We start from the raw sequence: 25,000 nt of genomic DNA, 5'->3' as shown, positions 1-25,000 counted from the left end.
CAGCACAATCTTGTATTGAATATGTTGAATGCTTGAGACCCAGAGGAATTCAATTGTGTGTAGTGTATTAAAATGACTTTAAGTACATTGAGAAAGAGGCTGATAATTGGCTTGACCTGTGCTGAATAGCTCTGTGTATGTTACGTAACAGGTATTTTGATTGGCCGACAAAACATGAGATTTCAGGTATGTATGCCACAAATTGTTCCCTATGGACTGTGCCTACAAAAGCAGCATGGAAGAGTTGGATTAACCGCAGAGTCTGATACAAAATTCTCTTTGAATGTTTGCTGCTCACAGGAATAAAATGACTTGCAAGGGAAACGGTGGTTCGACTGGCAAGGGGTGGATAGCCATAGCCATTATGTAACATGAATATAGTTTTTTTTTAAAGGAGATAACACAACTCTCCATGGATAGGTACGCCATATTGTTTCCTATGGGCAGTGCACAACCTGAACTTTTTTTGTTCTCTTTGAATGTTTGCTGCTCACTAGAATCAAACTGGGCAACCTGTATTAAAATGAGTTATGGAGAATGACGATAATACTGTATTTGGACAGACAAAGTGTGGCTAGCTCTTTGCACAGTAGCTGTGTGTGTGTGTGTGTGTGTGTGTGTGTGTGTGTGTGTGTGTGTGTGTGTGTGTGTGTGTGTGTGTGTGTGTGTGTGTGTGTGTGTGTGTGTTAAAATGGTTTTTTCTTCTTTCGTAGACAAGCAGCACTCTAAAGTGTGATTCTTGCATTTTGTTTTAGTGGGTTAGCATGACAGACAGATGTTGTGGCCTAAGCCTTCTTCAGCGTCTAAAAAAACTCCCCATACATATCAAAAAACGAGATACGTCAGCCCTCCATGGGCAGATATCACAAATTGCTCCCCCAGGACAGCTCCGACAAAACCAACATGAATAATTGGATGGTAGTACCCCAATCTGATATGCCTTTTACTCCCTTTTGATGTCTGGAGGCGGCATATCATTCGCATCCAAGACGAATGGTTTCTATTGGACCATTTTGTGTGAATAGCCGAATGTACATATCTTAACTTTACATGGATAGGCGTCTACTAAACCAACACAAATAATTGGATGGGTAGTAATATCACAATCTGACACTTGTTTAGTTCTTTTTAAACATTTGCTAACTTTGCTAATATTGTATAGCATAACAGGACAGGGTGACAGACGGCAGATGATGAGTCTAATTCACATGCAATGCATGGTGTTGACTGAATAGACATGTGTGGGTCAAAGACGGTTTTTAAGCTCAGACGTCAGGTGGTGCAACGGCATCTAATGCCCATAAATTAATTAGTGCTAAAATTAATAATATGCTTCTTAGATGGTTCACTAGAAATAAACAAACAAACAAAAATCCATACAATAGTGGCACTGGCTGTCATTGCCCCACCTGACGCAGTGATACTGCTAAAACGTCACTGACCCATCTATATATTGACCTTGTAGGTAAAGGCTTCTACAACATCAACACAGCTAATTGGACAGGTAGTAGCAAAATCTGATACAATGCCTTTTAGAATCAGTGAAAGGTTCATGCAAGATGGCACTGATTGACATGTGTGAAGAGATGATATCTTAACATAGACGTCTGCAAAGGCAAGGCAAATCATTGGATGGGTGTCACAATATGGTGTTTGCTATAAAGAACGTTGTGTAGGGTAGCAGTCTGCTGAAAAGAATGGCAATTGCTGAACATACTACTGTACTGACATGCATGGAGAATGTTGCTGATTGGCTGACAAGCCAGTGGTGATTGGTTGTGTTATACTAGTTTCACATTACATGCATGTAGAGTGGTGCAGAACATGTGATAGACCAATCTGTGGTGAATACAGACATGGAGAATCTTGTTGACTGGTTGACAGAAAAGGGAGGAACGGCTTTGTGTTATATGCTAGCATTAGGAAATGGATCACACTCAATTTTTCTTCTTTCTTGTTGTTTTCTTTTTATTTTAACATTGCAGGGACTGACATAACAGACGTTTCGGCTGCACAGAGCCTTCTTCAGTGTCACTTCTAGCATAGCATGCATGCAGAATGGTGCTGAATGTGATCGACAGATTTGTGTTCACAGTACAGACATGGGGAATATAACGAACATGGGACATGCACTGGGAATGGCCACAGAGATTCATCAGCTGTGAGTGACTGTGCTGAGGCCAAGCGTGGCAGATTTAGCAGACATGTGTCTGTACTTAGAAATTTAGATGTGAATGATGTTGTAGTCAGTCATGCAGGATTTTGTAGCTCTGAATACACAAGGCGAGAAGAAGACAGCTATGACAGCTGACATTTTCAGAGTGACATCTCTTTTCTGGAGTATACACTTGGTGTGGCCGCTAGACTACGGGAAAGCAGCTAGATACTGTAAGACATATTTTTTACACACAGTAGTTTGAGCTGTAGAGAAATATGAGGTGTTTACCAATCATTGTTCTTTTGAAAGCCTCAATTATATCATATACCATTACTCGTATTCAATGAAAAACATGCAACGTAATAACAATGAGTCAATTCAATTAATTTCAACTCAGCTCAATTCTATTCTATTCTATTCTATTCTATTCTATTCTATTCTTTATTCTATTCTATTCTATTCTATTCTATTCTATTCTATAAGAAAGGCAAAGAATGTGTAATCTAAGCCATAGAAACATTGTGTTGTATGTAGTACTCTAATCTTGTTTGGTTTGTGTGTGTGCGTGTGTGCCTGTGTTTGTGTATGTGTGTGTGCATGTGTGCGCGCGCGTATGCGCATGTGTGTATGTGTGTGTGTTCATGCCTGCCTGTTCTTCTCCTCCCTTCCTCCCTGGTCGTCATAGGTCATGTGAGCCCTGCATGCTGGACCCTGGCTGTGGCTTCTGTTACCGTGACAACGGCTCGGCAGTCTTCTCCTCCTCCTGCGTGCCAGTCAATGGAGCCTACACGGACAGAGCAGCATGGGGCAGGTGAGGGGTGTGTGGGTGTGCGTGTGTGTGTGTGTGTGTGTCAGGGTTGGAAATAAATACCCGTCCACCCGCCAAGGATGGGTAAATTTCAGGGCTGACGGGTAGATTTTTCAACCCGCTAGTCACTTTTAATGGTAAAAATGGCTAGTGATTGATAGATTTTAAAATCTACCCGCCACAGTGACTGGTGGGGAACATTTTTAAGTTCCACCCCTGATGTGCATGTGTGTGTGTGTGTGTGTGTGTGTGTGTGTGTGTGTGTGTGTGTGTGTGTGTGTGTGTGTGTGTGTGTGTGTGTGTGTGTGTGTGTGTGTGTGTGTGTGTGAGGGAGAGAGAGACAGAGAGAGGGAGAGAGCGAGAGAGAGACAGAGACAGAGAGAGAGAGAGAGAGAGAGGGAGTCAGTAAGAGAGAGAGCGTGAGCATACACGTGCTTGAGAGGGTGAGTCTGTGCCGCCTGCCACAGTGGTGTGCAATCATGTCATATGGTCTCAACATGTGTGCATGAAAGGTGAATAAGTTAGTGTGTGTGTGTGTGTGTGTGTGTGTGTGTGTGTGTGTGTGTGTGTGTGTGTGTGTGTGTGTGTGTGTGTGTGTGTGTGTGTGTGTGTGTGTGTGTGTGTGTGTGTGTGTGTGTGTGCGCCGCCAACCACGTTATGACATGTCCAGTCATATGGTCTCCACAGGTGTGTTTGCGTAGGTGCATCAGTGTGTGTGTGTGTGTGTGTGTGTGTGAAAGAGAGAGAGAGAGAGAGAGACAGAGAGACAGAGAGAGAGAGTTTTCTGCCTACTATATTCTACCACATAATAGTGAGCAATCATGTCATATGGTCTCCACGGGTGTGTGTGACTGTGCGTAGGTGCATAGGTCAGTGTTTTTGTACTCATGTGTGTGTGTGTGTGTGTTTGTGTGTGATTGTGCGTGCTTGTCTACTCTGTGTACTATACATGTGTAGTAATATGGTGCTGTGTGTGTGTGTGCATGTGTGAGAGTGTTTGTGCTTATCTAGTCAGTGTACCATACTTGTGAAGTAATATGGTGCTGTGTGTGTGTGCGTGTGTGTGTGTGTGTGTCTGCTCTGTTTATACAGTTTTTGTTTACACAGTAATTGTCTCCCTGGTTGTGTGTTTCCTCAGGTGCTCCAACGTGTCCCTGATGACGGACCACACCTACTGGGCCTACAACTTCTGCCCCACCTCCTACTCCTGGCTCGTCCTCCTCGGCCTCGTCCTCTACCTGGCCTTCTTCGCTCCGGGTGAGCAGTGCGATTATTTAACCCCTTAACGCAGAGTCTCTGTTATGACCTTATTGTCACCAAAATGACCAAGTAATGACCAAGTCTTATGACTCATTCACATACAAAGTTTGTGTGTGCGGAGACGGGGACGGTGGGGAGCGCGGGAGGTTCACAGGCTGTTCAGTTGTCCTTTTCACACTGGATGTTCTATTTGCGGGAATCAGCATCCCCTCCCAGCCTTTTCAGCCCGTTCATTGTAATAGGAGCCCACTGACAGCATACTTGACGTCCACACAGAAAATAGACTCCAGTTTCTATTGTCAAGTTCTATGTCTGAGTCTGAATAGTCTAATAGAATTTGCAATTTCTCTGACAAACTCTATCAATGTAATACTGCTTTAAAATATTTCCAAAATGGTACCAGTGATTCATCAGCTTCAACTCATAACAGCTGACAGACGATTCTGAATTTGCTTTGCCACCTCTTGTGGGCCACAGCAGTGTTTTTCAACCAATGTGCCGAGGAACACTAGTGTGCTGTGAGAGCTCATCTGGTTGTCTGTGGAAAATTATAGAATGACTCTACATTGGTCTTTTATAAGCAATAGTGTTTGTATTTAGTTAACATTTACAATTGGCGGTGTGCCTTGGCACTTTGTCCTGGGAAAAATGTGTGCTTTCGAAATGCCTTGCCTTGCCTTGGCTCAAAAAAGCAGAATTCTCTTTATTCCAGAAATATACACAAATATTTTTCTGTGGAAAATAATAATTGTGTACATTTCTGAATGGAGAGAATCCTGCTTCCGATCTCTGGTACGACCAGAGGAAATACTACTTAGTTCTCCTTTTTATCTATTTCCTTCAATATCATCGTATATCCTCAGTAATCTCTCTCACCCCCCTGTTTATACAACAATGAACCCATCTTATCTCTCTTATCTGCTGTCTTATGTGCTGCTGTTATCTGTTATCTCCTGCTGCTCCTGTGGTTAATTAATTACCCCCACCCAGGGCCATTTCAAGGTACTTTGAGGCCCTAGGCAAAGACAAACCCCCCAAGAGGGATTTTTGATAGCAGTATCATTGCACTTTTTTGGTAATTGAATTTAGGGAGGTATTTGCCTCACACACAAAGTTGCCATTGCTATCGTTTCAATATACTGGTAAGTACATAACCAGTGATTATCAGGGGGGGGAATTAGCAGGCTTATGATGTGTCAAGAGGGTTCATCGTGAGGTCCAGGGGTGTTTATTGGAAAAAGGTTGAGAGCCACTGATATAGATGAAGAGACCACACGTGGTCTTTTCTGATGTAAGGTTTATTAATGTTTCGGCCTATGCAGCCTTTTCGAAGACTCGGGACCTGACACATACAATGTACTGAGGACTCAATTCTGGGCACCCTCTCTCCCTGGGCCCGGTACAAGTGACCCCTTTGCCTCCCCTGTCTCCCGCTGCTTCTGTAGTTGTAATTACTGTCGTCTCTTATCTCTGTTGCTGCTGTCATGTCAGGCATGAGTCCGATGCCGTGGATGGTGAACTCTGAGATGTTGTACCTTCTGTGGACCCGACCTGTCAATGATCCAACAGTTTCCCACTGACATCATTCTTAATTGAAAGAAATCAGATTTATGCGAATAGAATTGAATAAAAGAAAGTTATGTCAAATAGCTGGTAGAAAACCCAATGACATCCTTATATTAAACTATTTAAACTTATCAGTGAATCATTAAATAATCTACCTCAAAACAGATGTATGGGAAATTGATGGATAATTGAGGAGACACACGCGCATCTCATTTGCTGTTTATGTTGCCATGTCAGGAATGGGTCCGATGCCGTGGACGGTGAACTCGGAGATCTACCCTCTGTGGGCGCGCAGTACGGGGAACGCCTGCTCCGCTGGAGTGAACTGGACCTTCAACGTCCTGGTGTCCCTCACCTTCCTCCACACGGCACAGTACCTCACTTACTACGGTAAAGTACTGTAAATTGCTGACGCTATTGTACTCAGTGATGATGGGTGACCTGGATTCAGAAGCTACAACCCACATATTCCAAAACACCTGGTTTTACCTGTCCAACTCAACCAGGTGAATACAGCAATTGGACAGGTAAAAACAGGTAATTTAGAATATGTGGCACTGGATTTGTAGCCGCTGAATGACTGGTCCTGGACGTGGGCAATCTGGGAACCAGGGAAATCTGACTCTATGGGAAATGTAGTGTCGTGTGGTCAAAACAATCTCTACATATCCACCTTATTCAACATCGGTTACACAGTTACCACGATACTCTCATTGGATTTCTTATGCAATGCAGTCAACTACCATTACAAAAACCTCGTAGAACAGAAATGATTTCAGTGTACAACAAAATTGAAATGGGAAGGGTGAGTAGTGATGGTGGGCGGTGGTAGCTCAGGTGGTAGAGGAGCCGTTCGGCAACTCAAAGGTTGCAGGTCCGAGCCTCGCTTGGCCTGACTCCATCGTTGTGTCCTTGAGCAAGATACTTAACCCCAAGTTGCTCCTGGTGGCAGGGTGGTACCCTGCGTGGCAGCCACGGCCACCGGTGTGTGAATGTGAGTGTGAATGGGTGAATGTGAGGCATACAATGTAAAGCACTTTGAGTGATCGAAGGAGTGGAAAGGCGCTATATAAATGCAGTACATTTACCATTTAGTAAGCCTGTAATATTTTGTGTCTTACAAATTGTTTTTGATCGCTGGTGTCAATCTCTTCAAACCTGGCAATTATGGGTTTTTTTCCCTAATGTTCAGCTAACAGTAATGTTTTTTTGTTCTTCAGTGTCTAAAACTAGCTATGACATTTTTTTGTGCCATAGCAACAACAAAATGTGAGGAAGGTGCTGAGAAAGTGAAAGGGAAGAAACTTTTGAAAGAGCAATATTAGTTGGTGGTATGTGTGTCAACACACAGCATTAGACTTTGCTTTAAGGCCTGAATCATAGCTTCAGGTTTTCAATATGGTAACCAATAAAAAGCATACCACTTGTTGCTCAGAAATGTGGGATCAAGTCTGGTCTTCTTGCACGTGACTTTCCACTGAAATCCATTCATTCATAGCCCCTTAATGTGTGCCTTTCCACCAGTGGAATGCTGCAATGGGCACTGAAAAACCATACCATAGTAGGCTTACTACACCACTATGACAGTACGCAGGGGCTTTGCCAGCTCATACATATGCAGCATAGGAACTTATGTCACAGTGACTGTAGAAGAAACTCCCTATGAACTGTCTCCTCCTTGTCAATCGTTTCTGATAGAGCCGTGTTCTCTTTCCCACGCAGGGGCATTTTTCCTGTACGCGAGCCTGGCTCTGCTCGGCTTCCTGTTCATCTACGGCTGTCTCCCAGAGACGAAGGGGCGTCGGCTGGAGGAGGTGGAGTCTCTGTTCGAGAACCAGCTGTGCTCTTGCGGAGCCTCCGACTCGGATGAGGGGCGGCAGGTGGAGTACATCCGGGTCAAAGGTAGCAACTATCACCTGTCGGACAATGACGCATCCGACGTGGAATAGACTGTAGCCTATGGGGAGAAGGATATACACGAAGAAGCACACCCAAGTCACACACACAGACGCTACACCAAGAGACGAACACACAAACATACTTTTAAAAGAGTACCCATACACACACACAAACACAATCTCCTACACAAAGTCCTTTAAACCAGGACCATGATCTGTTTTGTTCAAGGTTGGAGTTGATTGGGTTGTTCTTCACCTTCACAATGGGGGTGGGCTGCCCCTCTCTGCCCAATCAGGTTCTGTCTCTCTTATGACATCACCACCAAGAAGAAGTTATGAGAAAGCGGTGAGGAATGAGTACATTGCGTGTGTAAAAAATGCGACCTTGCCTCCTCCACTTGCTTCTCGTCATGATGACATCACTGACAACAGCATTATATTTCAATATCTTGCAAAAGCTCAATTGTAGAGTCTTTTTCTCTTTTGCAATTGGGATGGTGAATGAAAAACAGTCCCTCAAAAGTTGTTGTGGCTAGGCTGACAGCTGGGAAACTTTACCGTTTTCTCCACGGAGGAGGGGCCAGGAGGCGGGACGAGGAGACAAGCGCAAGTGGAGGAGGCAAGGTCGCATATTAAGATGCACTCATTGTGTGTGTAAAAAATGCAGACTTAAACGTAGTGCAAAAGCTACAGTATCAGTGTCTTAATTAATAAACAGTGTCTCCGTTTTTTTTTTGTTCACATGTGCTGCTGTCCTAGGAGACAGAGGTGTTATAACTGTCGTAACTATGAGTATGTGTTGTAAAGATGTAGACCAGTTTTAGGAACACAGACTGACACCCAGGTGGGGACACACAAACACACAGTATTTGCCACCTTTGCAGGTTGTTCAGTCTACCGTTCTGTCTACAGTTGAGACTTAATTCTGCCTAGAGTTCTAGCTGACCCAATCTGTTCTGTTTATACAAGTAACATGAAAAAGCACATCACTAGTAGTAATCAATATACAATTCAGCACTAATCTGTCATCAATATATAGCCAAGGGTGCCTCTGGTACCATAGCAAGAGACAGGGAGTATTATAAATCATTCAGTGCCCAGACCAGATTGCCTTTTCTTCTTCTAATGAGCTCAGAAAAATATATGTACCAGGATCCTGTTTCTCAAAATCATAATGGCTAACCAGTTAGCAACGTAGTGGGTTGGCAATGGGATAATGAATTGCAATCAAGTAAGTTGCTAACTGAGTTAGCAACGATGATATCGAGAAGCGCACCCCAGGTGGGTCACCTAGTTTCCGGTGAGCTGGTACTGCTCTAGTCCACTCACCTGGCAGTATGTGTGCCATTCAGTGTGAGGATGGAGACAACAAAACTCACAACTAAACGTTCTCAGAGATGTAGCCTGCAGGTCAGGATCGAAACAATCGAATGCTGAAACAAAGTCGAGCATTCTCAGAAGCGTACTGAACAGGGTCACTTTTATTTCCTCTACACTTATCAAAATGAACTTTAAACTGAAAAATTATATTCAGTGGTTTTGCCCAACACATAATTACTTTAAGTCAATGAATCACTCAGCAGCTTACTGCAAACACTGTATTCATTTTGCATTTTTCTAAATCGTGTGACAGCTTCACATTCAACTCTCGAAACATTTTTCCCTTCAAGCTATTTTTTTTCATGATTTCTTGTCTTCCTTCGTAGCCCTATGTACAAAAGGCATAGTGTACCTGTTTGTGAACGTGACCAAGTGAGAGTCTTCGTTTTGAATTCAAATTACCAGGAGAACCGTTCTCTGCAGTGTTCTGTTTTTATATTGTAGTTAACTTGTGAGTGTTATCTCTCTCTGATAGTCAGGAGTAGCCTACACATTCTGTGGCTAGCCGACCTGGAAAGTGGTTGTCATTATCATTTGCTGAAGTTGAATTTGTGTATTACTAGGTAGTAACCCTAAACGAAAGCGGAATTGTAGCTATTGTACAAAAATGACAACTCAATCATCCTCAGAGTTAAGATTTCACACAACCCAGAAAGTAATGATTAGTCTGATTGTGTGAACCATGCCTGGATTGTTCAGTGAAGCAAATGAGACTGAAATAATTGTGTCTCGTTATCCGCAGAGCAAAGCACATATCCATAAAGAATTGCACTGTGCATCAAAGTCAGAGTTAAACCAATCAGGGCATTCAGTGACTGAAATGGTTGCCGTTTGCCGTTACATTCCTCCGCTTGCTGTTTTCCGTAGCGATTGCTGCACACAGACTTTTGTCTCCAAGGCAAGCGCACACCTTGCAGATACTATATTGGGTATATCTTGTGACTCTTGTTACTCTGTGGTATTAAAAGCTAGGCTTAAAAAAATTCAAGTTTTATTAGACGATGCACAAGCACCCTCCTGTTGAGGTTAAAACTTTTAGAGGATGTGATTGTAGATCTGTAGACGATCTAGGTAGTGTGATTGTAGACCTATCGAAGGTCTAGACAATCTGATTGTAGGACTTTAGGAGAACCCCCATACTCTGCAAGGCATCAGTGCCATTCATTCATTATTGTGTTAAGATTTGGATTCCCACAATGCACTTTGTGAAGATGACACACGCACACGCACACGCACACGCACACACACACACACACACACACACACACACACACACACACACACACACACACAATGTCCACGGGTATACAGTACTGAAGTATTCTGTTCTCATTTATCAAAAATGGAAGAACATCCATGTTTTAATGGCATTTTGTTTCACAGGTCACAGTTGAACTTGCAGTTGTTTCTTCTATACATTCAAAATTAGTGGTGGTTCATTTGCCTTGGCAGTGCTGTACAGTACATTTGACTATTGTTGCTGTAAATGTTTTGCTAGAAATTTATATTCTATCAAAGGTAATATATTTAAAAACATTTTAAAACTTGAATCTGTACCAGAAGAAATGAGAAAAATAAAAAAATATATATCAAGTGTGTCTTGGAACTTGGAAAAGACATTTTGTTATATGATGCTGTGTGTGTGTGTGTGTGTGTGTGTGTGTGTGTGTGTGTGTGTGTGTGTGTGTGTGTGTGTGTGTGTGTGTGCGTGCGTGCGTGTGTGCATGACTGCATGCATGTGGGTATGCGTCTAAAAATATATCAGTTTCCTGAACGCCTTTGAATGCTCAGCACAGTATGCGTCACACACACAAACACACACATTTGCCCTTGCTGGTGTTACAATGTGCTCTTTTCATTTTCCTCCAGCTGTTGCTGTTTTTCATGTCAGGCTCTCCTTCCTGCGTTTCATCATCAGGAGAATGTCAGCGATCTCCTGGAGACTGTCAGCCTCTTCGCAGACGCTGCTCTCCGCACTTTGCTCTCTGTTCTCCTCCACTGTCACCTCTCTTTCTCTCTCCCCCTCTCTCTTTCCTGCTCCCGACCTTACCAACGTCTTCTGTTCAGAGACGGTGGAGTTTTCACTCCACACACCCTCTTCCCTCCGCTCTTGCTCTCTCTTCACACCTCTGCCTCTCTCCGCCGTCACTTCTATTTCCCTTGCTCCCACTACCAACCCTCCCACTCCATCTCCCTCTCCCGCCCTCAGCACGCCTGTCCTCACCATCGGCGTCTCCTCCTCCTCGGAGCGGCTTCTCTTCGCACCTTTGTCCTCTCCTGCCACCACTTCAGTTTCACTTGCTCTCGCTCTCTCTTCCACTGCCGCCCTCCGCACTCCCTCCCTTACCATCGTGGTCTCCTCGGAGACGGTGGAGTTTTCGCACCACGGATCCTCTTCTTCCCTTCGTTCTTGCTCTCTCTCTCGTTCCATGTTCTCGCTGTCGCTCTCGCTCTCCTCCGCCACTCGCCCGTCACCCTCCTGTCGCTCTTCCTCTCTTCTTTCTCCTCCTCCTCCTCCTCCTCTGTCTTCTTCTTCCTCTTCTTCTTCTTCTTTGAGCTCGGGTGACTGCCCTCCTCTCACCTCTGCACGAAGGAGAGGGGTGAGATGAGAGAGAGAGAAGAGGGAGACGGGGGGTGGGGGAGAGACAATGTAGCACACACATGAGTAAAAAGGTGAGAAGGAGACAAAGGGATGAAATGGCATATGTGAGAGAGAGGAGACAGTGTGGGAGAGAGATGGGACTCCGTGCTGTCAACAGGAGAAAGACGTGAAGGGCAAGGGAAAGGAGAAAGTAAAAGAGGAGCCAGAGAGCCAGAGGAAGATGTGTGTAAACATGAGAGAGACAAGAGGACAGAGAGGTGAGACGTGAAAAAGGAGATGTGGGAAATGATAATGACGGAGGTGTAGAGGGGGAGGCGCAAAGGCATATGGTTAAGATAATACTTGAAGGACGATATGGAACACCCTGTTTGAAGTTACATGGTTCAGTGGCAACCTTGTGACGGTATACTGCAAAGTGTAGGGTAAACCATCCGATAAAATACTCATGCTGCTTGGTTTTACTGCTTATTGTCTGTGGATTTACTCAGGTCTGTCACTAATCCTTCTATATGAAATAACAGAGAGGCAGAGAAACAGACAGTGCCATCTGGTTAAGATTATAAAGAAAGGAGACAGAGTGGCGTGGGGGAAAATGAGATGTGAAGGACGAAATGAAGAATAAGAAAGAGGAAAAGAGGAGGTACCACTGACAAAAAGAGGGAAGGAGGTAGGAAGCAAAACATGACAGATAGACAGAAGGAAAGAGAACCGTCTATGTGAAAGGCTCATGATAACAAAAGACAGAAAGAGAGAGAGAGACAGCAGCAGAAGTCAGAGAGAATGAAAAGACGTGGGAGAAGAGAGGTGTGTAACAGGAAGCGCTGGATGAACGAGTGGAGGGGTGAGAAAAGAAAGAAAGAAAACGGAAGAGGGAGGAAAAGATGAGTGGCATACAGTAAGAGGGAAAGAAGAAGGTGTGAAAGACTGAAGGCGAGAGCGAGAGAAAAAATAGTAACTGCATACATATGATGAAGTGACTATTTATAAGAGTAGAAAGGAAGCGGAGGTGAGGAATTAAATAAAAAACATGAATGCTATACAGTAGAAGGAGTGGAGGTGTGAAAGAAAGCGGGAACGAGGGAGAAGAAAATAGTAACTGTATACAGTATGTATGACAGAGTGGCTATTTTCAATTGCTCATGTAATCCTGTGGGCTGTAAACACTGGTAACACGCCAACAAGTGTGTCAGAGGCTCCTCTCATCTTAATACGCATATACACTACAGTAAAGCTGCACACCGCTTTTATTTCTGACTCTATGTGATAATTACACGGCCAGATCCGACAATTACACACTTTCAAATAGCCACACATTCCTCAGATATCACCAGATTTCCATGTGTGAGGTGTTGTCGGAAAGCTTATAACCCACACTTACAGAATCTAAGCTTACTATATATACTGTGTACAACTCAAAATGCTCCTGGGACAATTTGGGCCTGTTTTTTTTTACGACAATCAGACATGTATTCAGTAGCTGCCAAGTGCTTTCATTTCTGACTGTATGTGATAATTACACTGCTACAAAAGATTGCACATTTTCAAATGACCACCATTTTTTTAAATGGGGCATTGCTGGAAAGCTTATAGCCCACACTTCCAGCATGTCAACTCAAAATGCTCCTGGAACAACTTGAGATGGGTTTGTACTATTACTACGGTCAGACATGTGCTAATTTACACAGTAACTGTCACTGGTTTTATTTCTGGCTGTATGTGTTAATTACACTGCCTATGGAGACAATGAGGAATGCTGCCTTACATAAACTAAGCTACCACAATATAGTGCACTGGTTGGTTTATTTTTATCCTTTGCGGGACAGAGTGTTCTGGGAATAAGCTTCATAAAATACACTAGATTATTTAACAAACGCCAACGCTTCGATCTAATCAATAAAGTATATTTTTTTGGAGTGTGCAGACCACTGTAACACACTACTGTACTGTACTCTACTACTGTCATTTTTGATTATCGGTATTGTGGATGTGCACCGTGCGACCCCAACTTTCAATAATGGATTTTTACCCTCTGCATACTGCTGATGGTGGAAGAGTGTTTTTCCACCCAGGAAGGGCGTGGGAGGCCGGTCGGCATCCAGGCAGGCCTGTCTCACGATGGGCTGTCTCTGCTGCTGGGCCCAGGTGCGCACCGGCCACGGAACAACGGCGGGCGTTGATGTCGGCACTGGTCCAAATCGGCCACCACCTCCTCGCTCCGGAGTCTTCAGCATCGTCGTCGTCGTGTGTGATCCTGCAGCTGCCTGCCAAGGCGTGTGGAGCTCCCGAGTGTGTGTGAGAGCATGATCGTGGGTATGTGCGGTGGGTGTGTGACCGTATGTGTGTGCGGTGTGAGTGTGAGTGTGAGCAAGTGCGGTTGGTGTGTGTGTGTGAACGTGCATGGTTGGTGTGTGTGTGCGAGCATGTGTGTGTGCAGAGGGTGTGTGAGTGTGGGTGTGTGCACTTGGTGGGTGTGTGAGAGTGGTCAGTGTGTTTGAGGTAGGAATGTGTGTGTTATCGTTGAAACTGTGACGCTCCTGAGCGTGTGTGTGTGTGAGTGAGTGCGCGGTCGGTGTGTGTGGCTCCGCCAGAGAGACAGGAGACGCCCCAGCAGCAGTAGAGCAGCCCAGCCACCTGTGTCTAGCTCGCTCACTCTCATCCTTGTGCTCATGCTGCTCTCTAGAGTTAGCTGTAGGAACTGCATGTTCGGGAGGGCGACAATGCTGCTGCTGCTGCTGCTGCTGTTCGGTCTGGGTTGCAGTGTCTTCCATGTCCAAGGGGAGGCAGCACTGAGTGGAGGCTTCGATGAGGGTAGGGTGAGGGCTGGGGGTTGTCTGCGTGCCCATGTCGCGTGTTTGGGGTGCAGGTTTGGGTTGGGAAGCAACTGAGAGCGGGGTCATTGGCCTCTGGGTGTCAGCTGGTGGGTTACGAGCAGGAACATACTGGTCCTTGGCAGAGCCAAAACTCCCATGATCCCTTGCAGTGGTAGAAGGAACATGGCGGCCTGAGTTATGCACCCCTCGGACTTTCTCAGTGCTGTAACAAAGTAAAAGGGGAAATTAGTGTGGAAAATACAAAAGGTTTTCTCAATTTCACCCCAGTGTTTTTTTTTTTTTTTTTTACAGTACATTAGAATTAGCTGGGGATCTTATCGTCCAAAAAGGGCCTAATCATTACGCCCTGGATAGAAGCACCAAAATCGGTGTAGACCTTCCTTAGGGTGTTCTCCATCATTTCAGAAGGGGTGCCCCAAATGTCAATGTCATTAAGGTCATTTTAATGGGGTAAATCCAAGCTGGCTGCCCAAAACGAGCCAATAGTAGTAAAATGCTGTACTGCCTGGACATAATGGTGTTATGGGCCAATCCACCTATTTGTGTGTGATGTATACAAACTGAACTTTGAAAATATGTGCAAAACTTACCATAAAAACAATGTTATATATGTCTTATTTAGATTCAAAAACAGGAAAATCATAAAAAAAACATGGTCAGAATGAGATCACTCTACAATTGAGAGCTCATTTCTGGGCATTTAGCTGTTGAACCAACATTCATTAAGAGTTTTAAAAACTTGCAGGTTTTTATCTATAACATCCAAAAAGAAATTTGTGGTTAGAAAATTTAGGGGAGAAGAGATAAACCCTTGAACTGGGTCACACATAACTGTCCCAATGTTAGCATGCTAGCATTAGCAGGTTCAGACACTCAGTCTGCTCTTCAGATAAAGATGGCAAACAATAATTTTAATCCCACTTACACATGCGCACACACACACAAACTACTACTACTTCATCAATGAGTTAACCCTAGGAGTCCAACTGAAATATTCATATCAGTCAAGTCAATAATACATGTACATATCAAGTGTCAGTGACAGCTTGGATGATTTACTATAGGCCATTACAAAATAAAATGTATGCTGATTAATGTTCAGATATGTATATCTCAGTCCTAAGTGTACAATGGAGTGATAAGGGCATTTATGCTTAGGAAATTATGAATAATCAATATGCAATACACCATACATACAGTATATTGACAAATACTTTATGTTTTAAAAGAGCAAAATGGTAACATGTCTGTTTTTCATCTACTTTTGGCTTTAACCTAGATGACACCACTTAAGAAAATTGTTACCACTTAATTATTGTTTGCTCGTTATTTTTTATTTGTGGGTGTGGTCCTTTGTTTAAAACATGTCTGCCTGCCTTCCCTCTCTCACATAGGCTACTAAAATAGTCTTTCAAAAACTTAAAACAACAGCATGTGGAAATCCTATTGGCTTTGGAGGGCTAAAGTCAAAGTAGCCTAAAAGTCATCAAGACTATACTGTACTCTACTGTATTGCACTGTACTGTACTCTACTATACTGTACTGTACTGTACTGTAATGTGATATACCGTACTGTACTCTACTGCACCGTGCAGTATGCTACTGTACTGTACTGTACTGTACTGTACTTAACTAGACTGCACCGTACTGTATGCTACTGTACTGTACTGTACTTTACTTTACTGTACTGCACCGTACTGTATGCTACTGTACTGTACTGCACCGTACTGTATGCTACTGTACTGTACTGTACTATACTCTACTGTACTTTATTAAACTGCACCGTTCTGTATGCTACTGTACTGTACTGCACTCCACTGCACTGCACTGTACTGTACAGTACAACTACATAGAACTGAAACATGTAGAGCGGTGGTGCTCAAACTGTGGTACGCGTACCACTGGTGGTACTTGAGACATCTCTGGTGGTACTTGGAATGCCATTATGAACCTCTCCTGTACTGACTGGCAAAAGTGAATATGGAAGGCCTTCACTGCGATATTCTAATGTTGGTTGTCAAGGTGGTACTCGGAGAGCTCAATATTTTCTCAGGGGGTACTTCACACAAAAAGTTTGAGAACCACTGATGTAGAGCATTCTGAGGACATGTACAATATTATGCAAAAAGGTGTAGTGGGAATGAGTTATGTTACTGTTACCACTCAAAATCTTGAAGGTTAAAAAAAGTCTTGTGGCATTTTGTTTGGGGGAGCGGGGTATGATAGACCAGTAGTTCTTAACCTGGGGTGCGGGCACCCCCTGGGGGTGCGCCAGAGATTCCAGGGGGTGCGCGGAATTTCGTTTGTGTAGAGGTTGTGACCACAATTATACTTGCAAACATTACAAGTAGGCCAAATTAAGTCAATATGAAACAAGTTTTAGTCCCCATTTAAAGTCATTCAGGTATTGATTCATGTCTCAAGCAAGAATCATTGTAATTGATCACTCATTTATCAGTTTTTAGTGCATATACACATGTAGAAGTTTGTGTTGGAGGTGCGCGGCTTGTCTTCGGTACAAGTAACGGGGTGCACAAAGAAAAAAAGGTTAAGAACCACTGTCATAGACTATCCTTCCTCCCAGACTATTTGTGTGCCTTGCATATCAAGAAAATGAGCACAGGTAATGATTTACTTTCATAGTATATACCATATGAGAATTGTTGTTCTATATATTTCTCCTATGGGTAAGGGTGGCAAAAGACCTAAGGTACATGTTGTCCATCAGCTGTCAGTTTTGATAGCAATTTAAGTACTCAATGATTACTGAGCTAACTAATACAACTTTTGACACAAGTACTAGGTGAGGACTTGTCTGCAAATAAAAAAACTATTTACCTCTGTCTTCTTACTCAACATATACTAAGAAATCATTTCCATTTAATTTGAACTGAAGCCATACTGTGGCCTACATGTAGGCCTATATTGAGTAATCTGTAATGCCATTCTAAAGATGACTGAAATGCTCTCACAATATGCACAATGCCTTGTAAAAATATAGAATTAGGTGATCTTATGGGGTTCTTCATACATATGGAAAGGTCCTGTCCTTTACCCTCTCTCATACAAATAAAATACGTATATCTGTTATGGAAATTAGAGGATGGAGAACCTGCTACCTAGGGCATCTTGCACTGACACTATCCCATTCAGATCGAGCATTAGCAGCAGTCTATTCTCACCATAGTTTTAGTGTGGGCAATGCTCATTTTAATTCAGACCAAGAATCTTCTCAAATCGTTCACAATGTTACATGCTGTCAAGCACGTAAGCACAGACTCACCCATACTTTCACACTTAGTTTTATCAATCTGGTCAAGCAGGCTACCCTTGCTTCATCTCTGCTGAGGACTATATTAACATTGTCAGCTAAGTATAATGTCATGTAATAACAATGTAATGCATTACCAACATGACATATTGTATATGACATGGTAGACAATTTTTTTTCAAGGGGCACCCCTTCTAGGATGTCTTCAAATCACTCAAGGAACATGTGTACCGAATTATATGCTTCTATCCAGCGCGTAACGATTTCTCGGCTTAGAGCCCCTACTAATTAGATGCACATTTTCTCAATGTCCCAATTCCCATTTTCTCCCAATTGTAATCTCAATATTATCTTCCTCCTATGATGCTGCTAATGCACTTTTTCCTAATGTACTATGTAATAAATATCTCCTTTTTCTATAACATCTCTATGTCTATCTATTTTATATACTTTTTAATCCTCCTGATCCCGTGTCTGTATGTGTGCCATTTGCTTTTTGCACATCTGTATGTATGTTACTGCTGCAACAAATGAATTTCCCCATTGTGGGATAATAAAGGGCATACTTATCTTATCTTATTTTTAATTGCATATGGCTTCGAATATACCTTTCATTTGTACATTGAACATACACTTGTACATGTACTTCATGTAATCATGAAATCACATTACATGACACTCATCAAAAGAGAACGTGCAGAATAGAATATAAAGAACCCACTATAAATGTGTGGGGAAAAACTGGACACTGTTTAACAGTTGTGTATAAAATGTAGATGAACATTTCATTTAAAAAAAACAGTGATGTAATGTGCTTTTCCCTTACCCACTATGGTGTAGCTGGGCATCGGCGAGGTTGTGCTGGGTTATGGAACTGGCATCATGGGTATGGTGGTGGCAACAGCAATGGTCCATTTCCTAAAACAATATAGTGAAGAAGATTATTGATAATACAGTATATTAGTTTACTAAGTAACTGGCACAAACTCCATCACAATACTGTAATGCAGTAAGCAGTAAGCGAGTACCACATATCAAACATGTACTCTAACTAATGAAGGTGGAATTATATTAGTATATCACATATTAGTGTAATATACAGTCTGTCACAGAAGTGAGTACACCCCTCAGATTTGAAGGTATATCTTTTCATGGGACAACATTAAAGACGTTTCACTTTGACACAATGAAAAGTAGTCAGCATACAACTTATATAACCACTTCAATTTATTGTTCACTCTAAATATTTTAAAAAACAGCCATTAATGTCTCAAAATGTACCTCACGAAAGTGAGTACACCCAATGTTAAAATCCCGTAGAGCAGATCATGATCTGCTTCAGCAGTAACAGCACATGTTGACATGCATGTTTCTCTTGGTGAAATTCAGTTTCCCAATTTGACAGCATTCATGCAGCCCCGAACCCTGTCAGTTTCAGTACCATGCGTGACTGTAAGCATGGGACACTTTTCTTTGTACAGCTCACTTGGTTAATACCATACATGCTTGACACCTAAACAAATTTGTTTCTCTTAGTGTCATCATCTTAGTGACCATACGACATGGTTCCAATATCCATATCCAATAGTCTGTTTGTCCAGACCAAGATAATCAACATTGCTTTAGATGGTGTCAACCATATGTGGTGATAATTAAGTCAGTTGTACAAAGAAATTTCACCAAATAAAACATGCATGTCAACGTGTACTGTGACTATTGAAGCAGATCATCATCCTCTCAATGGTATTTTAACATAGGGTGTACTCACCTTTGAGATGTACAGTACTCTTTTAGGACATTAATGGCTGTATTTTGAATTATTTAGAGTGAACAATAAATTGAAGTGGTTGTTGTAAGTGAAGTTGTACGCTGACTACTTTTCATTATGTCAAAGAGAAATTTCGTAAATGTTGTCCCATGAAAAGATACACTTACAAATCTGCAGAAATGTGAGGGGTGTACTCACTTTTTCCTCACACATATTTCTTCTCCTTTTCTCCATGTACTCACTTTTGTGACACACTGTAAGTACACTGATATGTGACAACAATAACCAGACTACATTTATAGGTTTGTGCAATGCTTGTTCACACTCAACACAGTCACCAAACCACTTTGACCAATAAGTACCACATGTCAAGTTACATTTACACACACACACACACACACACACACACACACACACACACACACACACACACACACACACACACACACACACACACACACACACACACACACACACACACACCAGTGAACAAAGGCTCCCATGGAAAGTGACATTCAGACAGTCAGTGGCAGTAAGGGGCCCATTGTCCTGTTCAAGTACACTCACTTCTATTCTTGTGGAACAGACTCTTTCACTCCACAACACTTCATATGAAGAGAATAGTTTCCTCTCAATAGGGATACATTTACTTCCTCGGGGGCAGTGGTTGCTATACTATTCACCTATGCGTTGTGTAATAAATAATAATGTTACTGGGATAATGTAATATCTGTGTATACAGTATGAAGAGCTCTTTTCCAAAATGTGTTTCCAAAAAAGATATTCATAAATGTTTTTTATGATGCTGTGTTGCTTTATACATTTGGTAAGGACAAAAGATTGACAAAAAATGCATTTAAATGGATTTCATAGCGTTTCATATGTTTCACATGTTTATGCAATATATATATACTATATATATATATACTGTACATACAGCATATACAGTAATGCCATATATACGTATATGGTAGGTGTACATTTTATTTGTAACATTGGCTGCTCTTGCGACACTCTTCACACAGATGCACAAACCTATGACCAAATTAGCCAAACAAATAGCCCAAAAAGGCTTTGCACTCACTCACACACTTCACAAAATGTAACAACACAGTCCATTACATAACACTATTGCATAACTGTGAAAACAAGTCACTGCTTTACACACAATTTCCAAATGATGCACACACTCTTAGACTCGTACCCTCCTCAAAATGACATACTTTTTGAATAGAGAAACCAATAGGCAAAGGGTGTCTTAATATTGTACTGTCTGTGTCTAGTGGCAGCAATATGTGCTCGTAATGTGATGGGTATGTTAACAATTTGGTACAAAAATATTTCAAAGTGCCGCACCAACTTTGATGTCGTATAACTCCTGAATGACTAAAGCTATGACTACGAAACTTTGTGACTTGGCAACGGTTTTCTGACAGGTACGCCTGACCAAAAATCACTGATCTAAGTCTCATCATCATCACTTTTCATATTTTTTAAAATTTTCATTAGCATCAGACACCCTTGTGAACATTTGAAGTGGTCTGATGCACATAATAACCAAAATTGATGTGCATTACCCAAGTTAGATGGAAAATAATGATATGAAAATAATAACGTCATAATGATGTCATAATATCCAATAATGACACCAAACTGATGTCCTTCATAGTTCTTGGGCTGAAGATCATCCCCTCAAAGTTTGGTGGTCATACGCCATTCGGTTCCTAAGTTATGAGGGGGGGGGGTGTCAAAAGAGACCCCTAACCCCCACCCCCCCCGATCCCAGGAATGCCAAAAAAGCCTGGTCTGGATAGGGTTAACACAATTTTGCTGATTTGGTGTGATGTTGCTGTATTCGCATGAATAGTTCTGCAAAAAAAAAAAACAGCTTAAAGGTGCACATTGTAATATTGTGGTCAGAGTGGGTATTGCAACTATGCTGCTCATTCAAACTGTGCTGCCTATTGCCAAATTTGATCTTTTCATGCATATTTTCTACGGAATAAACTAATATTTACTAGTATGACCAAAGTACAGTGAGTTTTGCAGCTAAAAAATATATATATTTCTGGATATTCAAAATGGCGGACATGGAGAAGATCCACCTTTTCATGTATGAAATGTGCATTTTTCCCAGTCGTAATGAATACTTATAGTGATTTGATGGCGGTGGTAACACAAAAAAAGTAACATTTGTTAATGGGCAGCATGATTTTTGGATATAAGCTACAAAAATATTGGACAGTGCACCTTTAAGTTACAAACAAAGGAGCTTTCACGGTATATGAATGTCTTTTTAAAAAAAACACTCCTTCATAGGGGGCTAAAATGCACCTGTTAGAATGGTGTTTTTATCCACATGCCATGTTCATAATGTAAACATGAACACTAAAATACACTAAAATGCATATGTGTAAATCAAGGCCTAGCATAAAGATCACTCACCTCGTCAGACGCACTGGCCTCATAGTCCTCTCTGGGGGAGTAACTGGGAGACTCGCTCTTCAACGACTCTTGCTCAAATGCATCACCTGCACATACCAACTAAACTTCAGCAAGTGTTACTCGTACACTAGCAAGGCATATTTGTACAAAAGTAAACTAAGCATACTGGATGATTTTTTTTTTTTTTGCCTCTTAGTGCAGATGGGGTCGCCGGCCGCGGACCTATTCACTGTTTGCTGAAAATACTCCACTACATCATAATAACACTGCTGTGACATTACAGAGAGCCTTAAGTAACAGATTAAGACATAGTAGTTTTGGGTGACAGTAAGGTTATAACATAGGCTTAAAGGGGTTAAAATACCAGTAGGCAAAAAAATGGGTCACCAACCTTGCCCAGTGTCTTCAAATGGGAACACCTGTTTTAAGATAAATAACAGGGTATCAGGTAGAACACACACTGTGTCACTCATGCCAGACATAAGTGACAAAGAAACCAGGCACCGAATATATCAACAAATCCCATCTGTTGCAGCTTCATATATATACCACTAGGTGGCAGTGCTGCTCCACAAATAGTGCATTACCCTGGCAGTGACCATCCAACAGCTTCATGAATTATAGTAAGGTAAGGTATTTATAAATCACATTTAAAAACAGTGTAAAATGCTGTACAGTGTCTAACTAAAACAATAATAAAAACAGTAAAGCAATTTTAGCAGCATAATAAAACATTTTTTGCAGCACAAGGGTAGCAAGCGTTCAAATAGATACATTAATTATTAAGCTTTGTGCAAAAGACAGAAAGGTAAGAACTAGGAAGCAAAACCTAAGGTGTACAAATAAGTTATTATTTAAATAGCCATGATTACCACAAACTCACATCTTGTCTTTGATCCTGTTGACCATCTCTGAACTGGGACTCTACCAGGCCTCTGATAAGAGAAATTTAAGTGGCCGACAGTTAACTTCTACCAGCGGGAAAATTATTCCTAATGAATACCAACAATACACTGTAGTCAGAATAGAACCGTAAGCTATTACTCCCACCCCTGTCACGGTCTCTCTCCCGACTCCAGTAAACTAGCATTTACTGCTTTCAATTATCCCTCCTGCTTACTCTGCTCTGCTTAATTGTGACACCTGTGCTCACTCTAATCTGCTCAATTGCTACACCTGCTCTCACTCTCCCTCCTCATTGGCCAGCCAGCTGCACCACATTCACTCTGCAATTAACCCCTGTATTTAAAGCTCTGGTTTTCAGTTCCTCTCCGTCAGACCGTCTTCGAACACACTCCTGATTCCTGTTCCCTGGCAATTCTACTCTGACTCCTGTTGACGAACCCGGACCCGCTCTGAAACCCTGCCTGATCTCCAGTCCTTGAAAGCCGACCTGCCTTCCGTCCTCGACACCTGCTCCATCTTCTAGCCCGGTAAATTTTACCTGCCTTCTGCCATACGACAATGGTTGTATTGCCCTGAAGTGTGCCTCTGCCCCCTGTTAATTTGCTGTTAATTTGCTCTGTTATGTGTGTGTGACCAGCCCCCCCCCCCCCCCAGGACTTCCGGACCATCCACCACGGCTTCTGCGACGCTTCTCTGCAACTGGGGGGCACACACACACAGGCTCCTGGACTCTCCCACTTCCCTTTTCCCCTAAAAGTAAATAAACCATCTAACGTGACGCAACTGTGGTCCTCTTCTGTCTGGTCCGTGACAACCCCAACTCCACTGTGGATGACATAAAGGACTCTGCAGTCTCACTGAAATACAGTAATCATTGTGGTTATATACTGTACTAGAATTCCTCAATTTATACCTGGCCCCTCAAACCGTATTGGCCCGAATAAAAGACAATCCTGAATATAAGACAAAACCCCTTTTGCAGGTATGTTTTTTGGGGAAAAACATTTTTTTTATTTTTTTTTCCCATGAGGAAACTACTTATATCAAAATGCTGTTCAGAAATAATTTCCGTTTTCAATAGAACACTTTTCACAGTAGGCTACAATGTCCATGACCACTCTTTATACCAGAACACAGAGATGGGTAACTCGGCACAGAGATGCTCTGCCTCTCTTTGCTCACCTTGAGGTTAGGCTACCAGACAGGCAGAGCTCTCTTGTGCACACAGATGATGTGCGTGTGCGTGCGTGCGTGCGTGCGTGCGTGCGTTTGTGATGAACCAGAACTCACTGTGTTCTTGTTGGGAAGGCAGGTTCCTCTTGGAGATGGATGTTCATGGACCCATTATCAAATGGACCTGATGAGATAACTAATATATAAGTATGAGATTTAAAGGTGCACTGTGTAATATTTTTGATAGTTTATTTCCAGAGTTCATGCTGCCCATTCACAAATGTTACCTTTTTCATGAGCATTTACCAACACCATCAAATTCTAAGCATACTTTATGACTGGGAAAATTACACTTTACAAACATGAAAAGGGGGATCATCTCCATGTCTGCCATTTTGAATTTACAGAAATCTTTAGCTGTTAAACTTACTTTACTTTGTACTTTGGTTATACTAGTAAATATTGGTTCATTATTTATTTAAAACACAACTCAGTAAGTTCCAGTTAGTCAGTTAGCGTCTGTAACATGACAGAGTGATGATAACTATAAGGTATCTGTATCTGTAAGGTACGTCAAGGGACATCTGTTTATTGACGTCTTTGGTAGCTGTGCCCCCCTCACCCCACCTTCGACACACACATACTGGACACACACACGTGCTTGTACTGTAAAGTGACCCTTGTAATGTATGAATGTAACATACGTAACATACAGTGCCCTCCATAATTATTGGCACCCCTGGTTGAGATGTGTTAAAAGCCTTAAAATAAATTCAGTGTTTATTGCAGAAGAATACTGTCACACTGAAAATTGTAGGAAAATGTAGCCTTCAACTCAAATGAATTGTAAGAAAATAAAAAAATCCCTGACTAAAAAATAATTATTTTTCATTAAATCACCTGTTCCACAATTATTGGCACCCTTAACAATTCC

General features: G+C 42.1%; 2 protein-coding genes across 5 annotated transcripts in view; one reads left to right on the top strand and one right to left on the bottom strand.

Annotated features, from left to right (window-relative positions):
• LOC134464445 (proton myo-inositol cotransporter) overlaps positions 1-8,192 on the top strand; it is a 147,093-nt gene extending 138,901 nt beyond the window's left edge. The window contains exons 7-10 of the mRNA XM_063217889.1: positions 2,844-2,969; positions 4,105-4,223; positions 6,030-6,182; positions 7,515-8,192. Of these exons, the coding sequence (XP_063073959.1) occupies positions 2,844-2,969; positions 4,105-4,223; positions 6,030-6,182; positions 7,515-7,741 (625 nt within the window). The 3' untranslated portion in view covers positions 7,742-8,192. The remainder of the gene's footprint in view (positions 1-2,843; positions 2,970-4,104; positions 4,224-6,029; positions 6,183-7,514) is intronic.
• A 2,192-nt stretch (positions 8,193-10,384) lies between these two features.
• LOC134463770 (uncharacterized) overlaps positions 10,385-25,000 on the bottom strand; it is a 20,859-nt gene continuing 6,243 nt past the window's right edge. For 3 of the 4 annotated variants that reach the window (XM_063217035.1, XM_063217038.1, XM_063217036.1), the window contains 7 exons: positions 24,184-24,262; positions 22,871-22,922; positions 22,379-22,406; positions 21,988-22,073; positions 18,601-18,692; positions 13,699-14,705; positions 10,385-11,653 (listed from right to left, as the gene is read on the bottom strand). In XM_063217035.1, the coding sequence (XP_063073105.1) occupies positions 10,953-11,653; positions 13,699-14,705; positions 18,601-18,692; positions 21,988-22,073; positions 22,379-22,406; positions 22,871-22,922; positions 24,184-24,262 (2,045 nt within the window). In that variant the 3' untranslated portion in view covers positions 10,385-10,952. The remainder of the gene's footprint in view (positions 11,654-13,698; positions 14,706-18,600; positions 18,693-21,987; positions 22,074-22,378; positions 22,407-22,870; positions 22,923-24,183; positions 24,263-25,000) is intronic. The other variant, XM_063217037.1, reaches the window with a different exon arrangement.

Source organism: Engraulis encrasicolus, chromosome 15 (genome assembly GCF_034702125.1).
Source record: "Engraulis encrasicolus isolate BLACKSEA-1 chromosome 15, IST_EnEncr_1.0, whole genome shotgun sequence".
Lineage (NCBI taxonomy): Eukaryota > Metazoa > Chordata > Actinopteri > Clupeiformes > Engraulidae > Engraulis > Engraulis encrasicolus.
This window is presented reverse-complemented; position numbering and strand designations above follow the sequence as displayed.